We start from the raw sequence: 23,148 nt of genomic DNA, 5'->3' as shown, positions 1-23,148 counted from the left end.
TGACAGAATGTGTTAAACAACATCATAATTAACTGTTCTTCCTGTATTTTTTTTTACCAAAAGCCAAGAACTTTTCAATACTCCCTCATATATATATATATATATATATATATATATATACATAAGATGTGCATGTTTGTGTGAATGTACTCATGAAAAGATATCAAGTTGGTTATAAATGAGCATCATCATCATACAAGCAAGTTTGTTCATTTCCAGTTTTCCTTGGAAAACATGTGAGGCCATGGGTAAATACTACCTTGCTAAGAAACAAATGAAGGTTGGTAACAGGAAAGGCATCTGGCTGTTGAATATCCACTTTAACAAAACTCATCTAACCCATACGAGCATAGATGAGTGTACATTAAATGATAATTATGATGATTTTCAATTAAATTAATCCTTAAATGTCCATCCTCTTAAATCTATTTTAAATTATTATCCTTTATTAAAAAAAAAAAATTAAATTCTTAGTTCACTTCTTTTCATTTGTGAAACAATAGCAGTTGATTAATTTTATTTTAGTGTTTTACTGTCTCACAATATAATTTTCATGTATTTTTTCTTTCTTCTCTGTTGTCTATTCACATGATATCTATGCTTCCTTGCATTGACATGTAAGTATACATTTGTAGGGACCTGTTGTTATAATTGATTGAATTATTCCAAAAGAGCTTCAGTTTTACAATATCTAATTTATTGTTAGTTTAGTTATTGAAGCGATAACTCTAAATATGAGTTCCAGTGTGAAGTAGTAATGTGGAAGACAAATTTGGGACAGAATCTGCACTAAAAGTAAAGCTCTTGGCTTTAAAGGTATTGCAAAAGCCCTGGCTGGAGGCTCAACCTTCTTGAGTTCTTTTATAGAGCTTATTAAAACTGAAGGTCCACTACAGTAAGTGTGTGAATCTGAGAGGAGAATATGTTAAACATCATCATAATTAACTGTTCTTCCTGTATGTTTTTTTTACCCAAAGCCAGGAACATTTCAGCACCCCCTCATGAAATATAGGTTCTTAGATGAAATAAGCAGTGGGTTAGTTTTTGCTGGGCAATGATAAGGATGGTTAGGATATATATGTTTGTGAAATCATAGACTGCTATGATGTTATCACATGCCCGTGTATGCTATGAATACTTTAGTGTGTCAGAATGAACTTCACAATTTCATGTTTCTGACAACTTATTCAGACACAAGTTGAAGGATGACAGAAAATGGACAGATGACATAGGCTGTGTATTATTGTTTGCAGAAACAAATAGAAACCACTCACGCATGTACATATACAGTAATATATTAAGTTAGCTGGGCTAATTTGTTCTTTTGAAGCACCATGTTAATTGAACATAATATATTTGAAATGCACTAATTGGTTCAAGAGCTTTCAAAATACTTGGTTCAATATTTTTCTAAATGCATTTTTGTTCTATTTAAGAACATGATAATAGAGAATAATAAAAACGTGCTCACTATTCAATAACAGTTTATTAGAAATGAAACACTGTGCTTTTACTATGTGGAGGTGCAATGGCTCAGTGGTTAGGACAGCGGACTTGCGGTCGGAGAATCACGGTTTCGATTCCCAGACCGGGCGTTGTGTGTGTTTATTGAGCAAAAACACCTAAAAGCTCCACGAGGCTCCGGCAGGGGGTGGTGGTGACCCCTGTTGTACTCTTTCGCCCCAACTTTCTCTCACTCTTTCTTCTTGTTTCTTGAGTAATGCTGCGATGGACTGGCGTCCCGTCCAGCTGAGGGATACACATATGTCACAGAAACCAGGAAACTGGGCCCATGAGCCTAGCTAGGCTTGAAAAGGGCCAAAAAAAAAAAATGCTTTTACTATAGTGTACAGCAATGTTTAAATGTATTTTGAATCAACTGTGAAATGAATTTTTCTCTTTCATTTTCATGTTGTGTTGTTTATATACTTATATATGTAAGGTTACTATCCTCAATTAGCTTAGTAATTACACTGAACAGCAACCAAATAAGCCATATTAAGTGAGATGGGTTTGAGGAAGAGTAAATTTCTACATTTCATTTCAGTTCTTTGAAGCTTAGAGAGATCTGTATCCCTATGCTTTTGTTCCTACACCACTGCCTTTGTCCACTGCAGGCTCAGTATGAGCCCAGCCTTGCATATAAAATGGTATTTCTCATCCTCTTATGCTTAGATTGCCACATTCTTCAGTGTGTCAAATAAAGGCTTGGTACTATTGAAGTTGTGCTCTTCATAACACTATCTCTGTTGACATCTGATTCTACAAAGAAATGAGACCAAGTAGCTGAGCTGTTGTTCTCAAGTAATCTCATTCAGCTCAACTTGGGTAGTCACATGGAGACACTAAATGAAAGCTTATGATTATTGTATAATACTCACTCATTGGTATTTCGTACTTAAAACTTGTTAATTTCCTTTTAAACATGGGAAAGAAATTATTGAAAGAGACTTATTTGGCTATTACATTGAACTGGCTTCTATTTTATTAAGTTATTTTTCATAGTCTGGTACTAACATCTATCATTTTTTTAATATGACTAATGCATAGAGTGTAGTGATAAGTTCACCAAGTGGATAAAATATTAGACTACCTCCTTGAGGATGATGTGTTCAAATCTACTCCGTCTACATTGGTATATTTCAACATTTTATCAGCTCATGTTGCTGTTTGAGTACAGGTATCAAATCACAAACCAGGTTGTCTGGGTTTCCTGTTTACTACAAACTGGGATTGTAGCATACAATCATCTATTTCATATTATGAAGCAAAGCTGTACACTAGAGTTAAAGAGTTGTCGTTCTTGGGTTCTCTATCTAAGAAGTACTACTGTAAAGTAGTAGATCTTAACCTGGTTATTAATACCTCCTTTGGAGGAGTTGTGAGCTTACATGAGGGTGGCAAATATCATGGGCACTAGGTTGTGTACTGAGTGTTTAGCAGCCATGATTTTTCTTATTAAATAAAATATTCAAACCAAAGCCAATTACAGCATTTATATTTTAGATATACTTTGAAAAATATTTTTGTCACAATTGGAATCTGAATATGGAATTGTTCTATGAGTGAGCAGAAACATGACTTATGGTATGTGTGTGTCAAGGAGACCCAGTATAATTTTATTATACAAATCCTTGCTTCCTTAGCATTTCCTGTCAAATTTTAACATCATGGGCACCATTCAATGGAAATATCAAAAACATGCTCGACTGGAGGCAGTGCTTCAGCATGGCCGCACTCAATAAACACATGCTTGATGGAAAATGTGAATATTAAATCAATGTGAAAAATCCACTCTCTCCCTTAAAAAAAAAGTTTTGGCACAGGAGTGGCTGTGTGGTAAGTAGCTTGCTTACCAACCATACGGTTCCGGATTCAGTCCCACTGCGTGGCGCCTTGGGCAAGTGTCTTCTACTATAGCCTTGGGCTGACCAAAGCCTTGTGAGTGGATTTGGTAGACGAAAACTGAAAGTAGCCCATCGTATATACATATATATATATGTGTGTGTGTGTGTGTGTGTGTGTGTGTGTGTGTGTGTAGATATATATGTGTGTGTGTGTGTGTGTGTAGATATGTGTGTGTGTGTGTGTGTGTGTGTAGATATATATGTATGTGTGTGTGTGTAGATATGTATGTGTGCGTGTGTAGATATATATGTATGTGTGTGTATATGTTTGTGTGCCTTTGTTTGTCCCCCAACATCGCTTGACAACTGATGTTAGTGTGTTTATGTCCCCGTAACTTAGCGGTTCAGCAAAAGAGACCAATACAATAAGTACTAGGCTTCCAAAGAATTCCTGGGTGTTGATTTGCTCGACTGGAGGCAGTGCTCCAGCATGGCCGCAGTCAAATGAATGAAACAAGTAAAAGAGTAAGGATTGTTTTTGCTGAAAATGGGTCCTGACCTACAAAAGGTTAAGAACCATTCATGTAAAGAATAGGGGTGATATTTATGAACTACAATGATAGAATGCTTATATTTGGTGGAAGTGGTGAGCAAAAAAGCTAGTTTAACCATCTAGCATTCACATTATTCGGTCAAACATAATACTTATTTATTCACTTTCTTTTGAATTAATCATGCATTATCTTGTAGCTTTGAGATTTTGATATGGACTGATATTGTAGAGTTGGTACGAGAGGTCAGAGTTGGCCAGTTTGTGCATAAAACTAGTAGAATATTTTGACCAGATATCTCTTTTACTCTTTACTCTCTTACTTGTTTCAGTCATTTGACTGCGGCCATGCTGGAGCACTGCCTTTAGTCGAGCAAATCGACCCCGGGACTTATTCTTTGTAAGCCCAGTACTTATTCTATCGGTTCTTTTGCCGAACTGCTAAGTGACGGACGGGGACGTAAACACACCAGCATCAGTTGTCAAGCAATGCTAGGGGGACAAACACAGACACACAAACATATACACACACACACACTTATATATATATATACATATATACGACAGGCTTCTTTCAGTTTCCGTCTACCAAATCCACTCACAAGGCATTGGTCGGCCCGGGGCTATAGCAGAAGACACTTGCCCAAGATGCCACGCAGTGGGACTGAACCCGGAACCATGTGGTTGGTTAGCAAGCTACTTACCACACAGCCACTCTCAGTTTAAATGCTAAAGGTTATTTTACCATTCATTTCATATAACTGCCAAGTAGTATTTTTGGATTAGAGTAGTTCAACCTAGCCTCTCGGTAAAGTGACAGGTTTAAACCTTTGGACTGTTCTATTTTAGTTTGTCTTTCTTCCATTTCCACTTTATTCTTTTATTTGTTTGTCATTTGACTGCGGCCATGCTGGAGCACTGCCTTTAGTCGAGCAAATTGACCCCAGGACTTATTCTTTGTAAGCCCAGTACTTATTCTATCGGTCTCTTTTGCCAAACAGCAAAGTTACGGGAACGTAAACACACCAGCATCGGTTGTCAAGCGATATTGGGGGGACAAACATATACATACACACACACACACACATATATATATATGACAGGCTTCTGTCAGTTTCCGTCTACCAAATCCACTCACAAGGCTTTGGTCGGCCCAAGGTGCCACACAGTGGGACTGAACCTGGAACTGTGTGGTTTGTAAGCAAGCTACTTACCACACAGCCATTCCTGCGCCCTTTGATATTTGTGACTATTTTTTCCCTTTTTCTTTCTCTCCAGCACCAATTTTGTATTGTCCTTCCTTTCAATCAGTTCCTGTGTATAATTCATATATTGTTTTTTAATGTGTTTTTGAGTTTTTTTGTTTTTACTTTTTTCTCTTTTTATTAGAGTTCTCTTTCCCTTAATCTCACCAAAATTTGTCTTAGTGATCTAGAACTTCTAAGAAATGAAGAAATGCTTTGTCACTTCATTCTAAAAGATGGTTAGTAACTGAAGGAAAATAGAAAAAAAAACCGCCACAACAAAAAAAAAAAAATGGAGCTCATAGCTAGAATGAGAAATAGTAAGAAAGGATATAGTGTGTTGTGTCAGAAATTGTTTGGTTCTGTCATAGTGTCAGAGATGAGTGCAAAAAAGGCAACACAAATGATATAAATAATAATTTGCTTTTCTGGGTTGAAATTTTGTAGAAAAATGAAACCCACTTGTTTGGGTGAAACAAGGAAGCTTTATTTAAAAGAGACTGGCTGACAAGCACACCAAAATTAGTCAGAGGCGAGATATTGGGATGAAATAATGAAACCAGTTTAATTGGAAGGAAAAGAAAAGCTTATTCAAAAATAAACTTGTCTATTTCCTATTAATATTTTGTTCACAACAAACTCTAGTTTTCCTTTTTTTGTTTTAAGAATTTAGTTTTGCAAGAAGTATGTCATGGGAAAACTTTGTGAAAACAGATTAAGCATGGATTTTCAGGATTAGTTATTATTATTAATTTCATATTTAATTTTTCAGTCCACATTAGGTTCCAATGTGTATATGTGTTTGTCTACACGCATACACAAATATGTATGTGTATATGTATATATCTATCTACACACACACACACACACTGTATTTTCCAGCATGCTTTTTTTACCCCAAATTTCCACCCGGAAACCACCCTGTGTCTTATATCCTGAATGTCAGGCTTTGGGTACACTTGAGTAGAGTGACAAGTGTTAATTTTAGAGCAGTGGTAGGCCTATTGATATCTATTTTGAAGATGATACGCAATTGAATGTAATGAATACTATATATATATATATATATATATATATATATATATATGGTATAAGCAATTAAGATTCAAGTGAGTTCTATTGAATTCACATGAATATGGTACTTAACTTGGATGCACCAGAAATCTATATGGTGTTAACCATATGACAAAGTGGGGTGATTACAAATAGGAAAAAACCAACAAGAATGGATCAATATATCGGTACAATTGTTTCCTATTTATATATATATATATATATATATATATACATAGACAAGAAAGAGAGGACAAATTTCAGAAGTCAGTGTTCTTAATCACTCAATATATTTTACAGCATCGGAATACTTCACGGTATACATAGGTGCACTCATATATATTTAGGGAGAATTTACAAAGAAACAAGACGAAGGCAGGTGATGTAGACAACAAACATGTATTAGTTTAATGCTTAGGAAGTGAAAAAGTCTTTATATATATATATAATATATATATATATATATATATATATATATATATATATATGAATGATATAATATAAAAGTATATAAACACATATAAATCATAAATGTACTTGCATGAGATCTTATGAAGATGTATACATACACATGGGTGTAGGTGTGGCTGTGTGGTTAGAAGCTTGCTTCCCAGCCACATGGTTCTGTGTTCAGTCCGATTGTGAGTTTCATCTTGGGCATGTTCTTCTATAACCTCAGGCTAATCAAAGCCTTGTGAGTGGATTTGGTAGACAGAAACTGAAAAAGAATCCCATTGTGATTATATATATATATATATATAATATATATATATATATATATATATATATATATACATATATATGTGTGTGTGTGTGTGCCTGTGTGGAACTACTTGACAACAGGTGTTGTGTTTATGTCCCCATAACTTAGCAGTTTTTCAGAAAAAGACTAACAGAATAAGTACCAGGCTCAACAAATAATAACTACTGCAGTTGATTCATTCTACAAAAAATTCTTCAAGGCAGTGCTGATGAAAATTTATCTGTCTATCTGCCTGTCTGTCTGTCATTATGTGAGGACCAAAATCCTTCAAAGAGATGTCAAGCATCTGCCGGTACAGTCCAACCAAAGAATATATATTCAGTATTTTCAAAAACAGTAACTGGAGTATAAAGAAAAGAATTGAATTTATATTGGATCTGTACCAACCTGGATTTATGAATTAAAGATCGTCTACAACTACAATTTCTTTTCCTTTCCTTATACTTCATTTATATAAACATATATATATATATATTATATATATATATATATATATATATATATATATATATATATATAGTTCAAATATATAAAAAGACAAAAACAGGTGTAGGAATAGCAAGCAAGTGCATTAGTTTGACTCTGGGGAAAAATGAAAAAGTCTTTTATGTTTTGAGCCTTTGCTCTTCGGCAGAAAGGAATAAGAGGAAATAAATAGACAGAATGAAAAGAAAACTTGTTGAGTTCCAGTGATCCAATAGTTATCACATGCATGTGAGGAAGTGTGTGGCTTAGTGGTTAGGATGTTGGACTCGTGATTGTAAGACTGTGGGTTTGATTCTTGGACTGGGCATTGTGTTGTGTTCTTTCTTCATTTCACATTGCTCCAGTCCACTCAGTTAGCAATTCTGCTATGGTCTGGTATCCTGTTCAGAAGCTGGGGTAAATTATTAACCACAGAACCTGACCTTATGCGCCTATGGCTCGGGAGGACATTTGGTCCTTTCTTTTTTTTTTTTAATTCTATCACTTGCAGTGGTATACAGTTTGGGGTCTGGTGTAGATCTCCAAGCCAATTTTGGCATTAGTCTTCATTGCTACATATCTTCCCCTCCTTCCTAATAGTGACTAGTGTCTTTATCTGCTCATAACTACTACATAGGCACCTGAAAATATCAGTGAAAGAATGGTCTGTGCTACAAGGTAGAACAACCTTGTTACTGACACAGTTCATTGAAAAGGTTGCAGTCTTGCAAGCTGTATGGTGACCTCACTAGTGCTGGTGCCATGGTAGCAAAAGAAAAAGAAGCACTCAGTTTATGCTATTTACTGGATCCAGTCAGAAAACTTGCCAAAGTAGACAGCAGAGCATAATGGAGCCACTTGGTGTTGTGATGGTATTTTTTTTGTCACTACCTAAGAATAGGCAGAATAACTGAATTGATTGATGATAATGAGTTTGGCCTTTTCATTTACCTCCTTTTTTCTAATGACTGAGTGCTGGAACTGGCACATTGTTGCACTATCACTGGTACCAGCAATTCTTGCATCTCAAATTCAATCTTTTGTTTTCCTTCACTCTGGTGAACTAAGTCTGAGGTATATGAATGTAATACCCATTGATTGTAGTTTACACAATAATTTATTTGTTTTCAGTGTATATTAGCATTGGAATTATTATTAGAAGTTTAGTATTGCAAGTGATAATTGAAGAAAGGTCAAATTAGAACTTCCTTTGTTGCTTAACCTTCTTTTTTTATCCTAAGCAATAATACAACATTAAGACTGTTTTGGTGCGGAACAAGATTAGTGGAGAATAAAACACATTGAGAGGGAGCAGATGGTCAAATTGATAGGGCAACAGGCAATCAACTAAAAGGTTAGCATTTCTTATCCTGACATCTGTTCTCTGCTTTGTATCAATGGCCAAGACATTGTGGTAGCTTTTAGAAGTCAACCAAACTGTAACCAGACGACCTTAAAATAGCTTGCTTAGAGATTAAAATAGAACATTTCACTATGGAAGCTGAAGCTGCTTGCATATGGTCATTTGATCTGCTAGGAATAACAGCCTATTCTCCTTCAAATCACACCCTACTATCTTAAACAGTGAAAGGATATGTAGTAAAGATTGTTTGCCAACATAACATGGTAGTCTTGGTTTAGGACTAATGTTGCTGTAAATTTAGTCCCAAGAGACATTGTCTTCAGCTGGCTATATGACACGATCTGTGTCCTTATATTTTCAAAAAGGGAATATAAGGACACAGATCGTGTCATATAGCCAACTGGAGATGATCTCTCGTGGGGCTAAATTAGAGCAACATTAGTCTTAAACCAGGACGGCCATGTTATGTTGGCAAACAATCTTTACTACAAAGTACTGTTGCTGAATATCTCACGTTGTGAGATTTAAAAATAGTAATTTTCTAGTGAAAGGATACATTAGGTATTTTCCATTCAGCTAAAAGAGACAAGAGGGTCGTAGCTGTAATGCTTTTGATTATACGGTCTGTTTGATCAGAGCTGACATGGGGATAAACGACAATGATTCACTGCAGCCAGCAGTAACATTTAAAAATTACTGAGAAAGTTTTGTTCAAACGCAGTATTAGAGTTCAGTTTCTTATGTGAGCATAATCTGAATAAGGGAGTAGGCTGCCTCAGATATGGAAGTTTTTAGGGTTGTTCCTCTGTATGGCTCAACATGATATAGGACTCTCTCATCACAGTCTTCATAGTGAGTTCTCTGAAGACTTGTTGAGGCAAGTGAAATCAAAATCAAATTCAATGACTGGCATCTGTGCTACTGGGGTGCAAAGAGCACCATACAAGTGTGATTTTTGACAGAGCGGCTAACCGGCTTCCGTGCCAGTGGCACATGAAAGGCACCATTCTAGTGTGATCATTGCCAGCGTCGCCTTACTGGCACTTGTGCCCCATGCTAGTAGGGTGCTAAGCGCACCATCCGAGTGTGATCGTTGCCAGAGCGGCTAACTGGCTTCCGTGCCAGTGGCACATAAAAAGCACCATTCGAGTGTGATTGTTACCAGCATCACCTTACTGGCACCTGTGCCGGTGGCATGTGTAAAAAGATTTGAGCGAGGTTGTTGCCAGTACCGCCTGACTGGCCCCCGTGCCGGTGGCACGTAAAAGCACCCACTACACTCTCAGAGTGGTTGGCGTTAGGAAGGGCATCCAGCTGTTGAAACTCTGCCAGATCAAGATTGGAACCTGGTGCAGCCATCTGGTTCGCCAGCCCTCAGTCTAATCGTCCAACCCATGCTAGCATGGAAAGCGGACGTTAAACGATGATGGTGATGATGATGATACTTCAACTAGAATAACTCTGTGGAGGTTCAATTCACATGGATCTTAGCCTGGCAGTATGGGTGTTGCATATCTGTTGTTCCTGTTAGTAAAATCACACACAACAGTTTTGCAGTTAATGTGCAGGTGTACTGACCTCATCTTACAAAATAACATGTTTCCAGTCAGTATATATTGAATTGTTAGAGCATTGTCCTGTTCCTGCTTTAATGTTTCTTCTGAAAACATATCGGACTGTTGGTTTATAGTTCAGAGGTTACTGTCAAATCATATTCTGGTTGTTGTTATTCTTGTTTATCGTCTTTCTAGGTTAGATATGATTGAGCGGACCTATGATCCAAAGGTGTTCATTATCTAATGTAGTTCACTTGAATTACATTATCTAATGCGTCCTACCTTGTTTTCTTTTACAAATAGCATGGTGTGATTCGAAGGAGATTTGGCTGATATTTCTAGCGGCTTGATTGACACTGTTGAGGTATCCATGACTCCTCATTCCTTTGGCATTCTGTATTACTATGAAAATGTGTATGATTGTGTAAAGATACTAAGAGAAAATAAACTTGACAATGTTTTATGTTCAGTCTGGCAAGATCTGGCCTATTACGCCTACCATACAATGTCATTCTAATGTAAACAAGCACATCATTGATATACTCTCTTTTACTTGTTTCAGTCATTTGACTGCAGCCATGCTGGAGCACCGCCTTTAGTCGAGCAAATCGACCCCAGGACTTATTCTTTGTAAGCCTAGTACTTATTCTATCGGTCTCTTTTGCCGAACCGCTAAGTTATGTGGACGTAAACACAACACCATTGGTTGTCAAGCGATGGTGGGGGGGAACAAACACAGACACACCAACATACACATACATATACATATATATATATATATATATATGAAGGGCTTTCTTCAGTTTTCGTCTACCAAATCCACTCACAAAGCTTTGGTCGGCCCAAGGTTATAGTAGAAGACACTTGCCCAAGGTGTCACGCAGTGCAACTGAATCTGGAACCGTGTGGTTTGTAAGCAAGCTACTTACCACACAGCCTCTCCTCTGCCTATATGAAACTATGAGATAATGTATGATTAATTCAAAACAATGTAAATAAATAAGCATCACATTTGACTGAGTGATGTGAATGTTAAATGGTTAAGAGATAAAATTAGCTGCCACGATAGCAGAGTGTTCTTGAACCTAGATACATGAACTCATAGAGACATTCAAGGATAAATGCTGAGTACAGGAAGTTTGTAAAAACTGCTAGAACATTTTAAGTAATCACAACCAGCTAAATGCAAACTGTGTCTAGGAAATGTGTGGAGAGACATTTGCTGTTTTGATACACTTAACCCTTTTGTTACTGTATTTTGAGAGGCTCTGTGTTTCTTTCAATTACTTTAAATATAATAAAGAATTTAGTAAAATAACTTAGTTATCATTCAGCTAGTGTTAGGAACATAAATTGTGACTTAGGTTTGGTGGAAGAATTTAATTCAAAACTTATGGAAGCAATACATTTGTACTACAGAGCCAGAGGCGGTTTCAGCCGGATTGGTAATAAAAGGTTTAATGTGCACAGGGTTTTTGGCAATGTCTATAAGCAAAAACAAATTATATGTAAGACTGTCACCTGTTGAGAATGATGTGTGTATATGCCTTTGGGAAACTTTGCTTGAAACAGAATTACTTATTAGAAAGAGCCAAACTCATCCATTTCATTAGTAACATTAAATTATGTGAAAATTAATTTCTTACGCAGACACAAGGCTAGAAATTTTGGTGGGGTAAATAGCTGGTTGTCTTGACCTCAGAACTTGACTAGTACTAAATTTCATTGACTTTTGGAGGATAAAATATAAAGTTAACCATTACGTGGCTTGAACTTTTCAAATTAAATTACATCAATAGCAAAAAATATCTGTTTATTCTATAATATTCAACCATTGTAAATTATATTTTTCACATGGAGTACATCAGCCCTACCAAACATGATGAAGGGGTATGCTGGTGGAAAAAGTGAGAAACCCTTGTACTAGTGTATTATAAAATGTTTTGTCCCAGCCAACTGCACCCTGAATTGAAATCCTGTTGAGGTTAACTCTGTCTTTCACCTTTTTCAGGTTAATATAATACAACAACATTTAATTGTAATGGATTAGTGGAAATGTTAGGGCATCAGATGAAATGCCTTGAGTTATTTGTTCCAGCTCTTTGCCTTCTGAGTTCTCGGGTGACTTGGTCTGTGAACTGGTTTAAGCCTTTGGCATTCATATTAACCTGTCAACTGCAATGCGTATTTATTCACGTTGTTTTGAATTAATCACCTATTAGCTTGTAGCTTTAAAATTTCAATTATACGATTGTATATTTTTAGAATGACATTTTAGGGTGGGTGTGATAGGTAGGATCTGGCCAGCTTGAACATAAAACAAGTAGGACATTTTGGCTGTATATGACTAGGTTAAATTCTAAAGGGTTAGATACCATCATCTTAGTCCTTAGGTGCCTTTAGTGGAACCCAGTGTGTTTTAAGCCTAAATGCTTGCAGTAGGACACCCAATTCCACCCTCTCCTACATTCTCCTTGACTCAATAGATTCCCTTTTATTTCCAATGGCTTCTCCATTCTCCAGAATTCTCTTAGATCTTATGAAAGCTGTTTACATTTTACGTTACTTAATAGATTGTGTGTTTTATTTTCCTTCTAATCTCTTCAGTTGTTTTGAGGAATGTTTAGCTTGACCTGTTATTTCGTTATTCTAAATAAGTGATGGCTAATCTAGTCCAAGTCTTACTACTAGATTCACTTGTACTATCAGTAAAGATTGAGATTGCATCTGCTGTCACTAATAGGCAACTTCTTACACTAAGAATCCTACATTCAACATTCCTTAATGTTCTACAGATATTTAGAGTGAAAACAAGTTGAGCTTATAAGATACAAGATAACCCTTTAGATAAAAAAGAAAGGAGGAGGGAGGAAAGAAAATCGACTTTCTATAGAAATTATGTTAATTTACTGTATATTTAGTGATTAATTAAAATATAGTTTATAACCTATGAATGCATTTCTCTTGTAGTTTATGTAAATAAATCTACTGCATACTTACTGGTGCACCACTTATAAAGGCTTAAATGATTGTAATTACCCTCATATTTATTTTAGTCTGGCACTTATGGTAACATTCATGCACACGTCTCTCTCTGTCTCTCTCTCTCACATACTCTTGTTTGTGCGTTGAGTGCACAAGACTTGACGTCTCCTTTGTGTTCTCTTCTGCTAACTTGTTTTCTGCTATCAGGAGTGATCTGCTGAAATACTTGGACTTGCTTAACCCTTTTGTTACTGTATTAATTTTGAGATGCTCTGTGTTTCTTTCAATTAATTCTAAATATAACGAAGAATTTTAAAAAATAACTTAGTTATCATTCAGCTAGTGACTAAGGTTTGGTGAAAAATTTTAATTCAGAACTTATGAAATCATGATATATGTACTATAGAGCCAGAGGCGGTTTCAGCTGGGTTGGTAACAAAAGGGTTAAGAAGTTCCTACGTGTGACACTGTTTTCACTTGGTTCCAAAGAACCTGTTTTCTTGTTGATTGGTGGCAGGAATTGAATTGGGCTTTAACATTCCCCTACATCCATCACTAACGATTAAACTTTATTCATCACCCTTGAAAGAAGACAGTTAAAATGGACCTATGTAGAATTTGAACTTGGAGAGCAGAGATTTGGAGCAAATATCACAAAATGTTCTATCCAATGTTTAATGACTCTGGCTAATAAATATGAAAGGCTTTCATTCTCAGTCTTATCCCCGAGTTCTTTATCCTAAGTGTCGGGACAGAGCTTCTTTGATCTTGTTGCATCCTTTGAATGTATGGTAGGCTTCTGCACAGTTTCTGATTACCGTATTCCTCTCAGTCAAAAGTTATAGTAAGAGACACCTAAGGATCAAAGCCAGAAGCATGTGGTTATCAAGTGAACACATCCATACCTGCACTTGTCCTTTTTAATGAAAAGTAAACATTTTTCAATAGAGCATTGTTTGCTTTCAATAAAAAGAAAACTTATTCATCATCATCATCATCATCATCGTTTAACGTCCGTTTTCCATGCTGGCATGGGTTGGATGGATCGACTGGGGTCTGGGAAGCCAGGAGGCTGCACTAAGCTCCAATTTGATCTGGCAGTGTTTCTGCAGCTGGATGCCCTTTCTAATGCCAACCACTCCGAGAGTGTAGTGGGTGCTTTTTATGTGCCACTGGCACAGGGAACAGAGGGGGCTGGCATCGACCACATGTGGATGGTGCTTTTATGTGCCACCGGCATGGGAGCCAGAGAAGGCTGGCATCAACCATATTTGGATGGTGCTTTTACATGCCACCAGCACAGGAGCCAGTCAAGGTGGCATTGGCATTAACTATGTTTGGATGGTGCTTTTTATGTGCCACTGGCACAGGAGCCAGTCAGGGCGAGGGGGCTGGCATTGACCATGTTTTGATGATGCTTTTTACATGTCACCGGCATGGGGAGCCAGACAGGTGGCGCTGGCATCAGCCAAAACTACAATTTCCATTTGATTTGATTTTGATGTTGATATACTTGATTCAATAAGTCTCCTCAAGCACCGCATGTCGCCATACAATCCAAAGGTACTTTTTGAGTGGGCTGGTTATGCAACACTGGCGCAGGCTACAGCTGTGATCTCACTTTATTTGCCAGGTCTTCTCAGTCACAGCATATTTCCAGAGGTCTCTGTCTTTCGTCATTGCCTCTGTGAGACCCAATGTTCAAAGGCATGCTTTACCACCTCATACCATGTCTTCCTGGGTCTCCCTCTACCACGGGTTCCTTCCAATCTGTGGATATTTTTCATTTATAATCCAAGGAATTATTTCATTCTGATTTGATGTGATATTATTGTTCCAATTTCAATTTATCTCTCCTTTTCTTTGTGATCCTCTAATGAATTCCGCTAGGTTTTTGTTTATATTCTCCAAGTAAGAGTTAGAATTTGGTTTCATTAAGAATATTTTTGTATCAACCATTTTAGTATAGTCATATCAACATTGGCTTTTTTATGTTCAATGACTCGCTAACAAGTCTCTTTTTTCTTCCCACATAATACGAAAACAAGGTCACTTGTTTCCTATCTGATGTTACTATCTTCTCTGTTTTATGCCAAATGCAATGAATAACCCCATTTCTATAGAATAAAAACTACTTTTGAATGTACACCAAGTATCAGTAATAATGTCTTATTGTCTTTTATTCTTGTCATTCACCAGCAATATTAATTTTTTTCCTTTTTGTTTTAGAAGCATAAATTTACTGTTCCTATAAACTTAAGTATGCTTTTGACAAATAGTAATTTTTGTCAAATACTATTAAATTTTGATTGTTGCTTTTACAATTAGATAAATTAATTTAATTACAAGATTGCATCTCATATCTCTCACCAGTTTAATTCTTCTAATATAATAAATGCGAATGGCTGTGTGTTAGTGTGACACACTTTTTCAACTTTACTCCTAGAGGCCATAACCCAACATATTATACCATTTTGGAATCAGGCTGACTCCATGAGTAAATAAAAAATATTCCAGGCCAAATCCGGACCCACAATGCGATTGTTTCTGGCAATTTTTTTTATGTGATTTTTGTGACAAATTTTTTTGTACAGTCACAATTTTTATAACTTTTGGAAATAATTGAAATTAATTGCGGAATCCAGTGATTATTTTTGGCAATTTTTTTTTTTACGTGATATTTCTGGAGGAAGCAATTGCAACAAATTCTCCAAAACAAGTCAGAAATCTGTTTGCAGATCTTCCCATTTGGGGTCAGTAGCTTAAAAGCTATATACTAGCTTAAAAACTGCCTGATAGGGCAACTTTTAGGCTAGTACATATATAAATTGACCCTATCCAGCCCAAAATATTCTACATGTTTTGTGTTTAAACCAGACAGAACTGGCCTCTCACCTACCCTACAATGTTATTCTAAATATAAACAATTACGTCATTGAAATCTCAGAGCTACAAGATAATGCACGATTAATTCAAACCATGAATATATGAATATAATATTTGACATTGTAATCTGAATGCTACGATCGGTTGGTGCCTTTTACGTGCCACCAGCACGGAAGCCAGTCAAGGCGGCGCTGACGTCAGCCACATTCGGATGGTAAGCCACATTATCAAAATCTCAAAGCTTAAGACATAATATTAATACAAAACAATGTGAATAATAGGGATTACATTTGAAAGAGTAATCTGAATACTAAAGAGTTAATGTCCCCTTTTTTATGCTTGCTTGGGTCAGACAGAATTCATCAGCGCAAATATTCTATGGGTGGCTGTTCTTCATGATACCAGCCAACTGTCTTCTAGTATAGACTTAGGTCAACCAATTCCTTGTCAGGGAATTCGCCAGACAGAAACTGTAAGGAAGCCTCTCATATATGTAATATACACATGTATATGTATCTTTGTATTGTTTTTGCATCTCTACCACTTGACAACCAGTGATGGTTTGTTTACATCCTGGTAACTTAGTGGGTTGACAAAATATGATGATAGAATTAATTTCAGCCTTTAAAAATATGTACTGAAGTTGATCTGTTTCAAAGCAGTGCTCCAGTATGGCCACAGTCCACTGACTTAAACAAATAAAAAATAAAAGATATACTAATTTTTCATGCCAACTTGTATAAAATATATTATATCTACTTAGTGAGATTCTCAATCATTACTTTGGTTCATATGGTTTAAATCTAGGCTTCACTGACAATGTCTAAGATTGAATCATACTTAGAATGGCTTGCTGTATTATACTTACCAAAATGATTAGAATATTAGCCATTGATCATGTTGCATTTCTTCACTACATAATTATTTCTAATTAGATGGCACTATCTATAAAGTTACACCCCCCCCCCAAAAAAAACCGGATTATAAGAAAAAAGGCCTCTCTTAATAATAGTAATAACAAGTCTTCAAATTTGTGAGGAGGAGACAAGTTGATTACATTGACCCCCGGTGTTTCACTGGTGCTTAATTTATTAACCCCAAAATGACGAAAGGCAAAGATGACCTTGGTGGAATTTGAACTCAAAATGTAAAGATGAACGAAATGTCGCTAAGTATTTTGCTGGACATGCCAACGCTTCTGCCAACTTGTTGCCTCCTCCTCCTCATACTACTACTACTACTAATAATTATAAACCCTGAAGCGCTTCTCTCTCCTTAAAGGAAAACTTCCCCTCTCTTCTGTTTCTTAGTAAACTCTCTCTCTCTCTCCATTTCTTATTCTGAAAGTAACTGTAGGTGGCAGCACCAACAGTCACCAGTTAGATTTTTTAATCTTTACATTGAATATATTAACATCAGTTAATTAACTTAACTCTTGTTTTTCATTGTATAGCATTATTAAGTATTAATCTCAGGATATAAACAATTCACTGTATCATGTAGCAAGTTTTATTGGTGATAGTCAAGTTTTTGCCGACATATCTACTGATGGCTTTTTGCACCCATCAATAGTCTCTGTCAAAATTTGAACTCAAAATTGCAAACTAACAGTAAGAAATTTTACTTCTAATTAGTATTTGTTTATGACTAATTGGACAGAGCCATTAAAACTTAGTGTCGTCACTATAGAAATAAGACATCAATGTCAAGCTATGAACTCTGACTCTTGGTCAATGAGCATATTTTTGAATTGGTTAGCTGTATCTGTTGTGAAAAGTGGACTAAGTTTGTTCCCCCTATCCCATTTTGTTATATGATTCAAAGAAATTTAATTTTCTGTCACCCAATCAGTGTAATATCATCATCATCATCATCGTTTAACATCCGCTTTCCATGCTAGCATGGGTTGGATGATTTGACTGAGGGCTGGCGAACCAGATGGCTGCACCAGGCTCCAGTCTTGATCTGGCATAGTTTCTACAGCTGGATGCCCTTCCTAATGCCAACCACTCTGAGAGTGTAGTGGGTGCGTTTACATGCCACTGGCATGTGGGCCAGTCAGGCGGTACTGGCAATGACCACGCTCAAATGGTACTTTTTATGTTGTGTTTCTCTGTAGAACACTCAAGGCGGCGAGGTGGCAGAAACGTTAGCACACCAGGCTAAATGCTTAGCGGTATTTTGTCTGCCGATACGTTCTGAGTTCAAATTCCGCTGAGGTCGACTTTGCCTTTCATCCTTTCAGGGTTGATAAATTAAGTACCAGTTACACACTGTGGTTGATATAATCGACTTAATCCGTTTGTCTGTCCTTGTTTGTCCCCTCTGTGTGCAGCCCCTTGTGGGCAGTAAAGAAATAAGAACACTTAATTTATATTCCTCAGTTCAGCTTGTAATAGAGAATAGATTCCTAGTGTATTGGGAAAAGTTTCATATGGTAGACTTGTATCCTTATTCAGGAGACAATTGTTTTCCAGCTTCTTACCATATGAAATGAAATTGTGCCTAGGATGATTGTGTGGTTAAGAAGCTCACTTTGCAACCATATGGTTTCAGGTTCAGTCCTACTGGATGGCACCTTGGGCAAGTGTTTTCTTTCTGCTTTAGTCATGGTCTAACCAATACCTTTTGAATGAATTTTGTAGACAGAAACTCTGAGGAAGCCCATCACATATGTGCGTGTGTGTATGTGTGAGTACTGTGTTTGTGTTCCTCCACCACCACTTGAAAACCGGTGTTGGCTCGTTTATGTCCTTGCAACTTAGCAATTTAGTGACAGAGACCAATAGAACAAGTACCAGACTTTAAAAATATGCATTAGGGTTGATTTGTTTGATTAAACCTTTTCTAAAAATAATAATAAAAAAAGGGAAGAAAGAAAAAGATACCGAATAATCTTTGGGAAAAAAAAGGTTTTCTCAAAGCTGATGTTTTGTTTCTGATAAAGATAAAAAAAAAACTGAGCTTATTTTGAATTCATATTCACAAAGCATGGCAAACTCAATTTTTCCATGCTTCAGTGAAGCTGAATTCATTGTGGTTGACCAAGCAATAGGTTTATAGTATTGATATATTTTGAGTTTACACCAGAAATTAGTATTTAACCCTTTTATTACCATATTTCTGTTGAGATGCTATGTGTTTCTTTCAATTAATTTTAAATATAACAAAGCTAGTGTTAGGAGTATAAATTGTGTCTAAGGTTTTGTGAAAGATTTTAATTCAGAATTTTTGAAAACAAAACAGAGCCAGAGGCCGTTTCAGCTGGGTTGGTAGCCAAAGGGTTAAAAGAGTATTTAACCCTTTCATTACCATATTTCTGTTGAGATGCTCTGTGTTTCTTTCAATTAATTTTAAATATAGCAAAGAATCTCGTAAAATAACTTAGTTATCATTAAGCTGGTGTTAGGAATATAAATTATGTCTAAGGTTTAGTGGAAGATTTTAATTCAGAATTTTTGAAAACAAAACAGAGCCAGAGGCCGTTTCAGCTGGGTTGGTAGCCAAAGGGTTAAAAGAATTTTTTTTCACCGAAATGCATATATCAAGTTTAATAGTTCAAACTTTACACCAGGAAAGAGTATTTAACCCTTTTATTACCATATTTCTGTTGAGATGCTCTGTGTTTCTTTCAATTAATTTTAAATATAACAAAGCTAGTGTTAGGAGTATAAATTGTGTCTAAGGTTTTGTGAAAGATTTTAATTCAGAATTTTTGAAAACAAAACAGAGCCAGAGGCCGTTTCAGCTGGGTTGGTAGCCAAAGGGTTAAAAGAATTTTTTTTCACCGAAATGCATATATCAAGTTTAATAGTTCAAACTTTTCAAGCTAAACACAAAATGGTTTCTAACCATAGAGATTTAGATTAAAGTAGTTGCATTTTGTAGAGCAAGTATAAAATATACCCTCTGTGTCTGAGTTTTGTGTTTTCAGTCATCATCTAACTACACTATGGGTACATTGTTTGCTTTGATGTGTGTGTGCGTGTGTGTGTGTGTGTGTGTGTGTGTGTGTATGTATGTGTGTGTGAGTGTGAGTATAGTATTTCCCTGTTATTATCTCCCCGCCATTCAGTGTTTTTTCAATGTTGGCATTCTTTTCATCCTTTATTTCCCCTCCTAACTCCCATTTACTCCTTCCACTAACACTTGTTATCTCTCCCTTCTCCTCCCTTATCCCCCCTTTCACTAATTCTAGTTCATTTGACATTTTTCCTTTTTGGGATGCAGAACTTTGCTCTAAAATGAAATTGAATCCCTTTTTAGACCAATCTTCTTCCATGCTGCACTGCTTTCACACCTACACAGAGCATCACTTGTTATCTCAAATTCTGTAATTTTACTAACTTATTTATTGTTAGTAATATTATAGTGTTCAATATTAATAATGGTTATGGCAACTATAATATTTTGTATCTCAGCTTGTATTATAAGGCGGCAGAATCGTTTGTAGGCTGGGTGAAATGCTTAGCAGTATTTTGTCTGCTGCTATGTTCTGAGTTCAAACTCCGCTGAGGCTGACTTTGCCTTTCATCCGATGTAATTGACTTGTCCTCTCCCCACAAATTTCAGGCCTTGTGTTTTTACCAGAAAGGATTATTATTATTATTATTATTATTATTATTATTATTATTATTATTATTATTATCATTATTATTATTATTATCATTATTATTATTAAGGCAGCAAGCTGGCAGAATTGTTAGCACGCTGGATGAAATGTTTAGTGGTGTTTAGCCTGTTGCTACATTCTGAGTTCAAATTCTGCAGAGGTTGACTTTGCCTTTCGTCCTTTTGGGGTTGATAACTTAAGTACCAGTAAAGTACTAGGGTCATTGTAATTGACTAGTCCCCTCCCCACAAATTTCAAGCCTTGCGCCTAAAGTAGAAAGGATTATTAAAATAATTTTTTCCTTCTTTTTCTACCACTGGGTCAAAGCCTGGTCCTTATTTTATTGACCCCAAAAGGATCAAAGACAAAGTTGACTTTGGCAGTATTTGAATTCCTTACGTTTTTGTTTTTCATCCTTCGGGGTTCAGTAAAATAAGTACCAGTTGAGTACTGGGGTCATTGTAATTAGACTCTTTCTCTGAAAATTGCTGGCTTTGTGCTTATACTAGAAAGGAAAAAGGTAAAATAAATAAATAAATAAATACAAACCCAGTTACAGGAGGAAGGACGGTGTTCATTAGTCTTTTCCTGGTTCTCCCAGACTGGTGAGATCAATGTAGTTACAGAAAGAATTCTAGAAAACTCCTGTAGCTCTGGGAAATAAAGCTTGTGTTTAATGTTTAGTAAAGAGGTTTTTGGTGGATTTGATGATACACATCAGGGTGGAATTTGGAGACATTATTTACTTAATGATTGGCTGGGTATTTCATATTGAGATTGTTTTTATTATGAATTAAGTTCACTTTGAAACAGTCGTTCTGTACATAATCTAACAGTTGATTCATGTTTTATTTAATAAAATCTCTTTCATTTGAAGGCGTGTCAAATGGATATATTTTTTTAACTTGTACATAGCAAACCTATGTTTCACTTTGGTTTATACTGTAAGGAAAAAAAAAAAAAGGAGAGAAATATTGAATAGGCTCATTGTTTAAAATATAATACAAATAAGAGGGTCACCAAAAAGTAATTACAAAACACTACAGCTGAAATACTAATTTCCCAATAAGCTATTAATTAGATTATTAGCACTAAATACAGAGTAATTAGATTCTATATCTACTCTCCTCTAAATGTCACTCTAGTTTATGATAAAACTGTTAAAATATGACAGGCTTTGACATTTCAGAGAGTGGTGTAATCATTAATTAGGTTATATGCCTTTATATAGTAATGGAAAGTCCAGTTCCTTTTTAAGGCCACTATTAGTTGTATGTAATTAAGAAGGCTAGGCTGGAACTTAGATGAACAACTGTGCTGTTGCTGAAAACCCCTCTAGTTTTTGGAGTAAGTGTTATGTATGTAATGTGTATTTGAAATCATTTATGAGAAATGTAAGCCTTTTAATTTTCTTATAGTAGAATTTATAGGGCCTTGTATGCCATTTAATTTTATTATAAGAATGTAATTTATGCTAAGATATTCAGAAAACTATATGAAAGGATGAAGGGTGCTAACAAAAACACAATACACTTTGAGAAGGGCTAGAGGTGCACTATTAGATTTATTGACTTGGATAATTAGATTATATTAATTTTATAGTTGTTCAATTTGAATTGCTGATTTAGTTGGAAGAAAATCAAAATGTGAAGAGAATTCTAAAGATTTGCAGTATGGTGGTTGACCTGAGAGATTTTGTATTAGTGAAAAGAGGGAAACTGCATATAGATGAATTACAATTTAGATAAGAGCAGAGATGAGTAGAGATTATTGTTATTGATCAGCACCTGGTCTTGATTGAGCAGATTTAGGATCAAAGACATTCCAGCTATAGTCACTCTGTTTTATTCAGACTGCTGGCACTTGTGCTAGTGGGGTGCCAAGAGCACCATCCAAGCGTGATCGTTGCCAGAGAGCACCATCTGAGTGTGATCGTTGCCAGAGTGGCTAACCGGTTTCCGTGCCGGTGGCACGTAAAAGGGCACCAATTCAAGCGTGATCGTTACCAGCGTCGCCTTACTGGCACCAGTGACATGTGTAAAAAGATTCGAGTGAGGTCATTGCCAGTACCGCCAGTACTGCCGGTGGCATGTAAAAAGCACTACACTCTCAGAGTGGTTGGCGTTAGGAAGGGCATCCAGCTCTAGAAACTCTGCCAGATCAAGATTGGAGCCTGGTGCAGCCATCTGGCTCGCCAGCCCTCAGTCAAAATCGTCCAACCCATGCTAGCATGGAAAGCAGATGTTAAATGATGATGATGATCATCATCATTCAGTGTGCTTTTTCATTCTTTTTAAAGACAAGTTAGGTGTATTATGAGGGAG

The 23,148-nt window shown here is 36.2% G+C and overlaps 1 protein-coding gene across 7 annotated transcripts in view; it reads left to right on the top strand.

The window, feature by feature from the left end:
- LOC115212284 (arf-GAP with Rho-GAP domain, ANK repeat and PH domain-containing protein 2) overlaps nt 1-23,148 on the top strand; it is a 351,834-nt gene that overhangs the window by 176,032 nt on the left and 152,654 nt on the right. For 5 of the 7 annotated variants that reach the window (XM_036503278.1, XM_036503281.1, XM_036503277.1 and 2 more), the window contains one exon: nt 18,769-18,795. The exons of the other annotated variants lie outside the window; for them this stretch is intronic. In XM_036503278.1, coding sequence (XP_036359171.1) covers nt 18,769-18,795 — 27 coding nt within the window. The remainder of the gene's footprint in view (nt 1-18,768; nt 18,796-23,148) is intronic. 7 annotated transcript variants of the gene reach the window in all.

This window comes from Octopus sinensis, linkage group LG5 (genome assembly GCF_006345805.1).
Source record: "Octopus sinensis linkage group LG5, ASM634580v1, whole genome shotgun sequence".
Lineage (NCBI taxonomy): Eukaryota > Metazoa > Mollusca > Cephalopoda > Octopoda > Octopodidae > Octopus > Octopus sinensis.
Note: the sequence above shows the minus strand (reverse complement) of the source record. Positions and strands in the feature narration are given on the sequence as shown.